The 14,320-nt window shown below is 35.8% G+C and overlaps 1 protein-coding gene across 1 annotated transcript; it reads right to left on the bottom strand.

Annotated features, from left to right (window-relative positions):
- Positions 1–273: 273 nt before the first annotated feature.
- Positions 274–13,716, bottom strand: LOC145770500 (uncharacterized). The gene is made up of 10 exons (XM_082582163.1): positions 13,467–13,716; positions 12,715–12,990; positions 10,446–10,622; positions 9,850–9,946; positions 8,874–9,092; positions 8,469–8,575; positions 7,466–7,557; positions 6,905–7,068; positions 6,177–6,328; positions 274–1,215 (listed from the first exon to the last, which is right to left on the bottom strand). Exons 1-10 carry the CDS (start codon positions 13,686–13,688, stop codon positions 1,129–1,131), a joined length of 1,593 nt encoding a protein of 530 aa, XP_082438289.1. The 5' UTR covers positions 13,689–13,716; the 3' UTR covers positions 274–1,128.
- Positions 13,717–14,320: the final 604 nt, after the last annotated feature.

Genomic DNA, 14,320 nt, shown 5'->3' with positions numbered 1-14,320 from the left:
TACCATTTTTAAAAAGTCTTTGGTATGACCCGACAAGGTATCGAACCCATGCCTACCGATTCAGAGGCGAGCGCACTAACCACTAAGCCACCGAGCCGGTTTAATCCATGAGTCTGGTAAAATAAGTAGTATAAAATATTATTTTGAAAGCTTTAGAAATTCTAAAGAGTGAAATCAATTTGTACCGTTTCGCCTGATCACGTTCCTCTAGGTTTCCCTTCTTTACTTTCGGCTAATCTTTTGCAGAATCATACCATCTCACAAGTGTTGTAATCTTACACTTTTGGTTTATTAAGTCAGTGTGTTTTTCCATTGAATGGTCTAATGAGCAATCGGAAAATATCATCGTAAAATTTAATCATAATTAGAATCGTAAACAACAAAGACATTTACACATTCCATATTACAGATGTGTTCATAGTTTTACTACTCAATGCGAGTTTTTTGTCAACGTTTTGTCAAAGTGCATTTCTCAGCTATTAACTCACAATACTTTGGTAACTACCTATGCGTATGCATACTAGTGACATCTAATTTTCAAGACGATTGAAAAAAGCAATAACGCATCTAATGAGCTTATATTAAGTTATGTTGTGCAGTTTAACAAAATTTGGGATCGTAAAAATTGTGCTCAACTTTGCATTCATTTGTTTACTTGAACTAGAAACACCAATAAATTGTTAATCAAAAACATAATGAGCTACTGCAGTACAGTTTCTTCGGTTAACGCCAAAGATTTTCTAAATTTACTTTGCAAGTGTTAAAGATATTTTTTGCCGTAAGAGCATGAATTTATACGCCAACGTGGATTTTACGTTTGTTGGAATTGCATGCAGTAGTGAGTAGAATGGGTGTGTAAACATGTTTAATAAAAACTGCTGTTATTTGGTTATAAAATGGTGATTGGCTTAACAACAAAAGAAAAACGCTTTAAAAGTTTGCTTTCTTCAAAGATATTATCTTCACATAAAGCAGCGTGTATCAGAAAACCAATATTCATTGTTTATGTCTTTATGATAATAGTGAGAAGAAAAATTCTTGAGAATATATATTTCACGTAGCCTATTTGATAAATAACTTAATTGCTTTAATTCAACAAAAATTTGGCAATTCAGTCATAGGAATTCTTTACGGACAAACATGTCCTTTCCTCACTTGACCTTTGCAGCAGACCTTTTTCATTGGATCGTAAAGCTTGCGATTTCCACAACAAGCCTATAGAAAATAAATTAAAATAAAAGTATTTAACGCTTAATTCAAATCTTTTTCTACCGTAGGCTTTTACTAGAGGGTGTTTTGCTATCAATGTTTATTTGAACTTTTAAAAAGATGAATGTGCCTTTGTCTGAATCAACAATTGCGACTTTCATACGCCTTGTCTATAGGCGAGTAAGAAGTGACATTGGACCCGGACATTTTTGATAACAACCATTTTTTGGTTGCAGGAGGCTTGTCTGGTAATCAGACCGACGATTCCAAAATACGGCAAAAATCGGACTTGGGGAACTGCCCCAAAACCGCATTTTAAATTTTCATAGTGCGCCGTCTAGCGGTTGTAAATATTTGCTCTAAGTGTAATAATATTTTTTTTAAAAGGTTGTGATCATGGGTGTCGGCAGGGAAGGGGCACTTACTCCCCCCCCAAGATTATGATTTACGTGTAATTTGCTCGAGAATACAATTTTTTAAAATTGTATTAGCCTTCCACGCAAACACTTTCTCATCAGGTTTTCAACCAATTCTAGTTTCGTTTTTTGATTTCTCTAAATAGTTTTGCGCCGTAGGCGCAACAACCACTTACATCATACGTTAATAGTAATTTTCTTCACAATTTTTGCACCTCACCACTCAAATGTTACTTTAAATTTAAAACGTTTCTTACCTATGTTGCAGCTTAAAAGTTGTGTGCTTTTTTACAAGTAGAATTTGGCTTCAAAAATTGTGCCCTCCCATCCCCCGCTTCTCCCCCACCCCTGCATTTGTTCTGCCTACGCCAATATTTGCGACGTATTTGGCCATTTATTACAGTTTAATTATTGTCACGCAATTATAATTGCCTATGTTAAAGTGTAATTCAATGTAGGCTATATGACACTTCAACAACATTAGCAACTGAAACATGTGGTAATACAACGTTAGCAGATGTATAATCAACGTATAATAGAAAGATAAACATCAGCGATTTGAGCAATTAACGGAGACCATTTAATGTCGTTTATTCAGTACTATTGCTTTGCTTCAACAGAAAATGCAGCGTACATTTAATATATGCGTTCACTTTCATTTACAAATCATTCATTGCAAAAATATATTACTTGCAAAAACTACCACAGTAACAACTTGAGGTCCCGTTCTAGGGATGCAACTATTTTTATTAAAGTAAATATACTTCTACACTCACAGCTCTTGGGTATCTAACACTCTAAAAGTGATGAATTTTCACACTGAGCTTCACAAGCACAGTGAATACTGCATTTAAAGCCTTTCTTGGAGCAACCACAAGATGTGCGTAAACGCTTAGCGCTCCTGCAATTGCACCTTATTTCTTTCAGAAAGGTTTTTGGTGCACACTGCACGTTTATTATCTGTCATTATTGGGACCAGACCAGAAGCTGTTTTCTTGTATCCATAGAAAGTAGGACTCAGCACAGCTTTCAAATGACGCCATGTTGACACTTGATGATGCACACGAAGGCTGTAAAAGTAGCATGCTCTACTTGTTGGAGGCATTCTTTCAACTGATATATATTTTGGGGATACAGCGTAATGGTAGCGCAATAAATTCAAAGTACGGTATTGATGGAAAACACTCTCTTGTACAGAATTTGGGAGAATTCTTCTCCAATTCTGGAAATGTCTTTTCTTTTAAAGCTTTCTTGTTTCCGAAGTCGGCACATTTACGTTGCACTTTGTCCAGGCCTTTCAAGATTTTAAAAACTTTTACTTTTCCCGTTTCGTAAAAGCTTAAAGCAGGATGTTGTATCGCATCCAGAGAACGCGTGGCAAAATAGCAAAGATCGGCACATATCTTCTCCGAGAGCAAGCTGAGCTCGACGAATGGAAATTTTCGCGTTAGACGTTTTCATGTAGCCTAAATGCTGTTTCCGCGTGGTGCGAGATAAAGCAAAAGGATGAGTATATCAGTATCGTCAGCCATCACAGTTAGCCTATACTTGCTGACCATAGGTTTCATGTTCTTCCAGAACCTTACGGACGATAGAAACATCAGCGTCTCTTTCTCCTTTGGCCTTGTCCACAGTAATGCCATTAATACTAAGATTATTTTGGAGTAAGTTTATAAATTGTTACGTTTATTTGATAAAAACGCGGGTTTATTTGCCGGGCTGGGTGTGTCTAAGCGAATTGCTACGTCGGGACAAGAATGATGTGGTCAGCTTATGCGCTTTTGCTCTTTTGCTTATGCTCCTTTGGTTGTTTCAATACCACAATTGTCAAAAACAACTCTGATATTGGTATTTTCCCCGCGTAGAAGATATTGAATGAACATTTCAAGCAAATTTTTCATGTTCCCAACTTTTGGCCAGGGAAGTCAGTGAATGAAAGCACAGCCATCAAATACAATCGAAATACAAGATAATCGAGAATTAGTGCACAAAATATGTTCATTTTGCAAGATCATGTATTTGAACAATGCAGATGTCTGAGATTTCCGTATACTTCCGTCATCTGAGAAAAGTGATGGTGGAACATTGGCAAGTTCATATGAAAATTTGTCCGGTTCCAGTGACCCCTGCAAACAGGCTATAGACAGTAATCTGTGACAGATTTCGGTGGATGACATGTGTATTGTGTATCTCTTTATCTCCATATTTTAAGGCTTTTCGCATAACGGCAAAGGTACTTGCTTGGTCAGATCTAAATCTCTTTCAGTTTCTTTCCACATATTTTGCGAATAATATCGTTACCAATAATTAAGACGTTATCCACATTTACACGAGTAGGTCAGCAATAATGCACTGCTGAAACGTTGTAGCCTACAAATCTTCTCCATTATTTTTGGCAAAGATTTCGATGCATACACAGTTTTCCATAAATCATCTAAACCACTTCTTTCCATCAGTTTGCACCCTGCTCCGAGAAAGGACATCAGTTGATGAAAACCACCAAGTCGTTAGTGAACATTTTTGAAAATACCAAAATTGTCTTGTTTAATTTTGAATGCTCTGAAGTAGAGGGGTTGGTCAAACGTTAGCGGTGCACAAAGCATGCTCATTGCTCATTTGTCTCGCTTGGTCTTGAACGAATATCATTGTATTGTAAACAGCTTCATCTGTTGCGGGATTAAGCGGTATCATAGGAATAAATGATACTGACGAAACCTGAAACTCACCTTTAACTACATTAGCCATGAACCCTTGCCATTGTACTGGCTTAGAATTGAATATGTTTGAATACAGCCATAGAGTGTCAAGCAATTCATGGTGCGTAAATAACACGGAAGATACGTTCAGCTGCTTGATTCGCACGTCTTTCCAAGTACCTGTCTTTGCAGCAGTATACGACTTGACTAAATTGCCAAAATTGCCTGATTCCAGTAGTTCATTTGCGCTGACGTGTTGTTTTTCAATAGCTAGTGATCGAGTTGCCATTCTTGGTGTTTGACAATTTATAATGTCCATCACATGCCGTTGTATCATGAGTTCATGACCTGTCAGAGTATCTTCGTTAAAATTGAAGTTATCTGCTACCCACTGACAGAAAGAGCCGGGATAACTTGTAGAGTCCACTACCTCATCCGTATTATCACCATTCGCTTGGCTTACAGTAGCTGATCGTTTAAACGCTATTACTTGAGACCTTAACTTGCACAAAGACCAAGGAATGATAGTACATCCAAGAGAATACTCGATCTTGTGACCTGATAAAAATGCCAATTGACAACAAAAGTCTGGCGACATTGCATCGACGTAAGAATGGCTACCTATGTAACGACCTATTTCTTCAGGTAGGCTAAGTATTTTTGTGCAGCTTTGGCGATGATGCAATGGATTTAATGACTTGGCTGGTATGACGTTATAGTTGTTATCCAACTCCTTAATTATGCTTTTTCTGAAAGCTTTTCTTTGTGAAGGTTCAAGGTATAAATCATTACCAAATTTTATGAGTCCATAATTTTCATGTTCGTCAGATACGTTGTAACAGACGAAATTACATTTTCCGAAATCCATCTTAGTTAATTAGCATTTTGTAAAATTTTACAACTACTACACTGTGGAATGGCACAACGGGTAAGGCGTTGGCTTTCTAATTATGCAAACCTGGTTCGACTTCCGGCTTGGTTGTTGATAAACACCGCTCACCTCTACCTAGGGTGTAACAAATTGGGTGAGCATAACTGCTGCAGGAAAGACGGCCGAGAGAAAGGAACTGGCCACCCTACTATCTTTAGTGCCGAAGGCTTAGTACAATGAGGACCTTATCTTCTCATACCCAACACTTGAATCAAGTATGGGACCACCTTTTACACTATCATTGGAGCCTAATTTCTGTTACATGAGGCACTCAGCAAACAAAATATGTTATTTTGCGTCGATTCAACGTCTGGCAACGTTGAATCAACGTAAAATAGCAAATTTTGCTAAAGGGTAATTCTAGATACTATGTTAATCATCCCTGTTTCACTTGAAATTCGGGAATTAGCATGACAGAAAATACATAAATTTTTCCTCCGCTAGATGGCGCGCCGATCAATAATTGCCCCAGTGAAAAAGGCCTTTCTCCACGTCCGAATTTTGCCGAATTTTAGATTTGGGATGTCAAACAGGTAACCCATCTTTTCATGAAGAAAAATGGTTGTTATCAAAAATGTCCGGGTCCGGCTATTTTTATGTCAATTCTTACTCGCTTACTAACCATATAACAACTAAGCATAATATACTGCATCTATTTGAATAAGCTGAAGATGCTATTACTATAGCAAAATTGATTTTTAATAAATTACACTAGGAAGTTAGATTATTGTGCAAATGCCAGCATTTGATGAATGCAAAATAGCAGCACCATAATGTAGTGTATCATTGAATATTTTTGCTGTTAGACTACTACTTGAAGTTGATGCCAATTTTCGATAATGAAGCATTATAGACTGCACTGATATAAATAGGCTATAATGCAATTATCTGCTCTGTATCATTCAAAAGTTACTAAAATACCACCTTAATTGAGCTTGCGTATGGAATCATCTTCCCACCACATTTTCCACAGCAAGCATCTGGAAGAAGATCCGGCTTAAATTCTCCTCTTCTGCAGAGGATTGGATCTTTTAGATTTCGACACAGGCATCCTTGCAGGCAGGAGGTTGTCATATCTGGATAAATTAACCGGAAAAGTAATAAAAAGATTGTTTTAAATTCATTAAAACTAATCATTGTCCCAATCTTGAAATGCACACATAAAAAGCTGTAAATATTTGCATTGTTACTTTTAAACACTTGTAGCCTACCGGTATTAATATTTATCACCAGTTACCATGCCGCTGGCCTACCCAATAAAATAACTAAGAGTTTTAATTAAGAATCCCACTGTTGTTTCTAACAAGCATTTGATGTAAAACCAACAGTAAACAACATAAATTGTTGTTCTATACACGTTTATGTTTCCTATTCAGCTACTGTATACAATAGATTTTTGTTGTTGGCATCATACACTTAAACAACTTCATCTTTTCCAGCACCAATTATAACGTTCATCTTTCGCATTCATCAGACGAATGTTATAGGCTAACTACTACTAGAACGAATGATAATCCTCATGACTACCCAAATTGTTCAGTATTCAAACAACTTCATGTTACTCATTGGCAGAATTTCATAATGTCCAAATATACATAATTATGCAATACAAATAAGTTTACACGTCTACGTCAATATCTATAAATACTCACCGGTAACTGTAATATTTTCTTGCATGAAACTCACTAAGTTAACTTCATTGTTGTTGTGTATTTCGTCCACTAACTTATGCAGCAGAGAGTCGTTGGTTAACTTTTTGTTTGTGAAAGGAGGAATGTAGGTTGTGAACTCCACAACAATGAATGGGTCTGTGTTACTGAAAATTAAAATAATAGTCATCATTACAAAATCTTGAAGCTCATACTTCCATAGTCATAGTAAACTCAGACTGTGATCCGTCTATCAAAATTAGATTATATACCGTACTTAAGTTTTTTTGTTGTTTTATGGAAATGCAGTAGGCTATATGCTGCCTATTTCAATAGATTGGAAAACCTTCAAATAAATTTCTTGTGAAATATTTTGTCATCAGCTTAGAAACGTAATATCAACTTAATCTACCTGAAAGCACTGAAAAGTTAATATTAAGTAACTTATTTTACTTTAGAACAAAAAAATTCTCTTGGCTTTAGAAGTGAGATAAACTGTTGAGTGTGAATAAAATTTTTTCACAATTTCTTTATGAAAACAAAAAATATTATAAATGTACGTACTTAGGAGATGTTTCAAATAAAGTGCCGTTTCTGATGTCATCAATAGCGTTGACGACATTCGTGATTCCCACTGTTTCTAAAAGCTTTGTTATCTTTCAAAATAAAAAGAAGCCATCATTTTTTTTTTCATTAAAATGACTTGAATAAATTTAGGGTCTTGAAAAATTCTTTGCAGCAGTTCCATAAATATTGTTACACAACTTGTGCATAGGTTTTCATGATGGAAAATTTGTTTAAGAGCCCGTGGTGCAGAAGATGAGTTCATTCCGGCAGCTTAATAGTTTTGCTTGCACGAAAACAAACAATTATATTATTTATGCAAAGTTTATCAGCAAACTGTTGAAGATATTTGAGTCAAGTTTATTCAACCACAGAAATATTTATCGGATGCCATAACTTGTATACTAACATTGAGGGCTTTGGAAGTCAGTGGCCTCATCAACTCATCGGTAGCTTCAATTAACTTTAATTTTTAAGTAACATGATATGCGTTCTTCTGGTGCAAACTAAGCTGAACTATCACAAGATATAAAAGGTGATGATCTGCTTTTATTTCGACGTTTCGTCAATCAGACACGACTGACTTCTTTAATTTTTACCACCAAAAACGAATGCAATTGAAAACAATTATAGCCTACTTGGAAGATACCTGGTGAATAGTAGGCTAAACAGGCGATTGGAAACAATGCAACATCATCAAATTATTTCAACTAACAAAGTTAATAAAGCAGAACAAACTCAAATGTTTTTAGTGCAGCAGTGTCGGGGAAATAGCCATATTACAACTGAAGAAACCACTGTTAGTAATCGTTAAATTTAGAAAAGATGGTACATTCAATGATTAAACCATAGGCTACGCTTCATACAATTTGTCAAGACTGTTCTGTCAGAATGCGCTTGCAACAATGCAGTAAAATATGAGCAACGATAGGAATGAAATGCATCTATCTTTTTATGTTATGCTTTTAGAAGCTTAAAATAAGACCAAATACAGAAAACTTACCGCAGAGCCTGTAACTTCTTTCAAGTTTCCAAATTCATTAAAAACAACCTCGTTGTTGATTTTTGACACTTCGATAGTGGTGATAAACTGTCTTGTCGCATTTAAATCTAAAACCGTAGGAGTAAAACAGTAGCTGATCATTTTAGGAGTAAAACAGTAGCTGATCATCCATTTAGCAGTCATACTTCTGGTGATAAGAATAAACGGATGAGAATCTCGGCAGTAACAGTTAAATGCGATCAAAGGATTTTGACAATCAAAGTTTTTCAGGAAAATTAACAAAGATAGCTAAAGTATCAAAACTTGATCAACGGCTTATATTTGCATTAATTTGTGTGATCTAGACTAATAAGATGTATGAAATTTTTATACGTAGCCTAAATTTGTTTGGAGAAATTGACTAACCATAGCACATGGGCATTTCTTCATCCCATTCGTGATTGTAATAATCCGATTCATATCGACAATTTATCTTTTGAGTTGTGACATCTCTAGTAATGACAAATCCTGGTTTACAAACAAAGTCGAGATAGAAGTTCATTTCAAGATCATCATCGCTCATCATTTCGAATCTTGGTCTAAAAACCCATCGTCCTGGAGGAGGAAGCGCTCCACACATAGTTGCTGAAGACATAAACACAATAACACTAAGTCACAACTGATCGATTGTGAGTAACAGTGATTGATTGATATTTATTCAGGCACTCAGAAACTCTTATTGGAATATTAACCGTTCTTTGCATATGCTGTATATAGAGACTTTGATCCACTTATAGAGCAAGCTCGGCCATAAAGTTGTACATTGTTGTTGTGTATTATTATTTCAGCTGCTTACTGACATTATTTCTGCTCAGCCTTACAGTAACAAATCAACCTTTCATTGATTTATTTACACAACTCATTCTTATTTACACAACAAATCTACAGTAGATCGAATGGCTTACTCTGAACAAACATATCTTTAAAAATAAAATGGTTTTGTTGTCAACTCAACTAACTTTTATACTTTTTTAGCAATTGGTGGCCGAGTGGTTAGCGCGTTGGGCTCGCAGTCGAGAGCCTGCATGTTCGACTCCAGCCACCCGCAATTGCTGTTGTTTCTCTGGGCAAGAAACTTTACGATAATTGCCTCTACCCAGTGATCGATTTCGAGTAATGGGTAGTACCAAATTTAAGTCATAAGCAGAGTAGACAACCGGAAACAGACATTGCCGTCGGCTGCAGCGTGGGTCAGGTGTACGTCGGAAGGCGTACACCGATGCATAGCGCTCAAGTCCGCTTTCCCGCAATGCAGGATAAAGATAAACAAACAAACAAATGAAAAGCTAAATGCAATCTGTAATTGTTCTTGACGACGATAGAACCTAATCAGTAATCATACCAAATCCCGAGGTGCAATAAAGAGGATCAGTGATGTCTATGACTTGAATTCCTTCGAACGATCCTTCAATATTTGACGACATTGCTAACTGATAGATCTGTGACAGCGTAATGTAATTTAGACACAGACAAAAGTAAAGACCATAAGTATGCATATGCTTTTAGCATAAATATACGGAGGCCACTGGACAGAACATTTAATGTGTCCGTCAGAGACGCAATTGGATTGAAAGAGCACTACAATGTATTGTAGCCTACTGTATTTAGCGAAGTGAGTTGGAAAAAAAATCTAAACTATTTTAGAAGAACATGCTCTACCTCAAAAGTTCGTCTAAAGTTAAGAGAATAGTTAACGTAGCGAATAGTTACAAGATGATTTAATATAGAGCATCAAATACAACTCATTCGAGATCAGGCGACAAAAGTTTAGCTTGTTAAAGAATGTAAGCTACAACAAAAATGGTAGAATTTTTACATTACAATTTACAAGCTAAAGGTGTTTAATGACGTTCACATCTGCATGTGTGAAGACGATGTTTTCTGTTTTCGTAGAGAAATCTATCAGTCAAACGTTAACTAAAGCAACCAATCACGTACATGGGGTGTGTCAGACCCTTCTAAAAACGAAGAGCAATATTCCATCTCGTTCCTGACAGCATGCAAACCTGCGATCCCATGGTTCCCGGACGCTGAAGTCCAGTCAAGAGGTGCGTATGTAAAAAGAAGATATGTCTTCGTTCCGTCGGTTGTCAAAATCAGTTGAAAAGTGTTCATCTGAAGAATTATTGCATCAATTTCATTAATTAAAATTAAAGATTTGGGGATTTCTTTTTTTGGATCTAGTGCAAAGCAACGTTTAACAACTAAAAACAACACAACCTTGTGGATATTCATACCCGACATTTCCTTAGATAGGCCTAAATTAAACGTTGAACCTGAATCACCCATTTTCATTTTAAAACTTATTCTTTTGTGATAAATTTAGTAATTTTAAATAGTTTACAATAAACAATTGGAAATGCTATTTTCTTTGCAGTATGAAAATTTATTTATCTATCTAAACGAAATATAAAGTTTTAACTCTTGCCGTTTGTACAGTAGGTCTACAGCAGTGGATCCCAACCTGGGGGTGGCTCAAAGGTTATGTTGGGGTCGTGGCCATCGACTTTGTTTGACGCGACCATTGACATTGATCTTGCTGTTAGAAAAATAGTTGGTCGGGGAGAGGGGGGGTCTCAAGATATTTAAAATCAACATAAGAGTTCGTCATCCAAAAAAGATTGGAAACCACTGGCCTACAGTATACCGTATAGTTTCCTGTTTCAGAATTTATACGACACTCTATTGTAGGACACTGGAGATTCAGCGTGGAGTAAAACACATTTCTAACCATTTCCAACAAATTGCAGCTAACCAATATTTTTTAGGGTTAGCTTGATTTGTGATCGATGACTTTCCCTAATCCATTTATCACAAGCTCTATAGAAGGGCTTGGCAACAAGAAACTTCAACTCAAGAAAAACTGGTTTTTCAAGTTTATCAAATCAACAATATTGAAACAAAGAGTAGAAATAGGTTGCATTTTCAAGACGATCTTGAAGGAAACATTGTGTTATTCACGTTATCCCATTATCGGTTACATAAACAACTTCCGATAATTTCAAGTTTGAAAATATAATCAACCTACTCTTATTTTGAGCAATTACACAGTTAATATTTTAGTTTTACGTCCTTGAATCATTTTCTGAAATGTAACGTTACCACTTAAAGTCACAGTCACTGTAGTGTATTGATATATTGTATGTCTTCTTATAAAATTTTATTGTCGCTTTGTGGATTATGTAATTGAGCTACAAATAAGCCTACACAATAAGGCTAAGCCATGAAATCCAATCAGTCTACCAAGGACGTGAAACGTTTAATGTTTGTATCATCATCAGAGTTATTTAAAAGTATTCGATATGTGATTTTAAACTTCAAGTTTAATTACACCTAAAGTTAAACCTATAAACTAGTGGCAACGCTTTACCAAATTGTTGGCACTTAAAAAGCAAGGCAAGAAAATTGCTTTATCAAGATGGTTATAAACTAGTCTTCGATATGTCCAAGCAAGCCATTTTGGTTTAATAACATAGCCAAGGGCTAAGTTTTATACGATATATATCTGTGGTATATTGTACAGTATTGAAAATAAATGATGCTTCAGTGGCCATTTCGCGATCATGCTAAAAACAACATTGATAGTTGAACTCATCTTTGACAAAATGTCGCTAATGACTTTGTAGGCTAAACAATGTAATATTGAACTTTGGATGTCCTTTAAATTTAAATAACGTGTGACGTAATACGTTTAGCTGTTTTTGTTCAGAAAATGACTGGAGTAGCTAGAAAAATATTTAATCGTCTGAAAATTTTTGAGTTATTGTCTTCAGTTTTACTCAGATCACTTTACATTTTGCTTGTTTTTAAGTATCTGATTGTCTACGTGTCAAACGTAATGAAGTGGTAATGAATTTAATGAAAAATCAACACCGGCGTAACCCACCCAACCCCACAGAGAGTGTGGACCTTTTCTTGCTACACAAGTCTTGGCATTTCCCGAACTGGCATTTACAAATAGGCGCCACGGTAATACTAATTTTTATGCTGCAGAATTTCTCAAATCGTTTCGAATTATTTAGTTTTGCATGTTTGTGTTTTGTAGTCTATTTAAAAAGAAAATATATATAAATTGGTCTACGGTTGAAGAAAAATACCGCTTTTGCAAAATTGAATTGAAACGAAAACGTTCTTAATGTATTCTTTTCAAATTCATATAAATTATTTTGTAAAAACAATAATAATGATTTTATTAACTCAATCTTGCCTTATCTATGTCATCAGGAGAAGCAACTGCACTCCAAGTCACCAGCAATCCAAAGCTGGGAGTAAACGATTCCTCAACAGTTGTTTCAAATGCAGATATGTCTCGAGATATCCGCTCAAACAAAGGTCCAGGTTTCAAGCTTTGCCTAAAATACACTTTTCCTTCAGCGCCTTGCTTTGAGGCGCTGAAGAAAGGAGTAAAAACAACGTTGTGTTTGATAGCGCTGATGTTGCTTGAAGTAGTTCGGTTCAGGGAAACAGATCCAAAGCTGTTAATCTAAAACAGAAATCGATTGTTACCAGTCGTTTGTTTCAGTGAAACTTCATGGAATTGCAATTAATCCAAGACTAACAATCATGATAGGTTAAAGTACGGTTTAAAGTGATCTTACCGGCACATGCCATGACTTAATTATTATAGACAAACCATAGCATATAGTTCTTATTTCACATTAACTTCAGGAACACTTATAACTTGTTTTGACATCAGGCGTCGCATTCTAAATGTAATATTTGAAGCTAAATGGTTTGCTTTAATAGATACGATGTCTCGAATGTTCTGTTAATGAACTCTAATCTCAATATGCTCCAACGAAAGCAAACACACTTGTAGCCTATGTATTGTAATTGCAAATTACTTCCTTCCCTTTTATGCTTGTTTGAAAGTTTTAAAATGGTGCCTATGGTAAACGTTTGCTGTTTATATAATCGTGTTAAATGTTTTTATGACACTTGCTTTAGCCTGTAGCTCACCCAAAGGCTTTCAATCTCTCCTCCACCAAGTAAGGATACCTTGGCCAAAAGGTTGATCTCTTGAGACCCGGATGTCCAAGAATCATAACTTATGGATTCATCGGTGGTCTCAGGACCAAAGTCATACAGTTGTGCTTGGACAGCACAAAAATTTAGTATAAAAATAAGTAGCACGACTACATGATCCGTGCGGATGTCGTTTACTTGCAACCAGTTGCGCATTGTTTTTCAAATGCGACAAGATTCTAGAGTTATTCTGCAAAAGAAAGTAGATACCCAATGAAAAAAATAGGCCTTTTTAGGTGGATTCGGTGTCGGAACATGTTGAATAAAAGTATTATTAATTTTGTATGGAAGTTTCACACTAGACGCTCGTTGTCTATATGTTTCAGCATTGGTAAACTGTGAAAGGGTGTAGGGCTGTAGGCTACCACTACCAGCAAACATTTATAGGATTGGCCCATGATACAAGAGAAGGATCCACAGAGGATACAAACTGACATGCATAAATCAACAAGTGAATAAAAAAATGACAGTAACCTCTCAAGTAGCCTACATATAGCTTCACACAAAGTGAAATTTGCATGACTTTTGATTCTTTTTTATTTCTTCAAAAATAATGTCTAAAAAGACATTGTTGTCTAAAAAGAATGTCAAGACAAATGTCTAAAAAGACATTATTAAAAATAACCACGGACAATGGCCAATGTTTCGATCTTCCGATCTCTTTAGCGTAGTAAAATGAAAGTAGAAAGCTGTCTTGAAGTTTTGAGATAATCGTTTCGAAGAGTGATCACTCTGCTTTGCCTGCTTTGTTCTGAATGTTCCTGCTTTTATGCGATTTTGACAAAGTA

The sequence above is a fragment of the Aplidium turbinatum genome, chromosome 5, assembly GCF_918807975.1.
Source record: "Aplidium turbinatum chromosome 5, kaAplTurb1.1, whole genome shotgun sequence".
Classification (NCBI taxonomy): domain Eukaryota; kingdom Metazoa; phylum Chordata; class Ascidiacea; order Aplousobranchia; family Polyclinidae; genus Aplidium; species Aplidium turbinatum.
The sequence above is the reverse complement of the archived record's forward strand: the minus strand, read 5'-3'. Positions and strand labels throughout refer to the sequence as shown.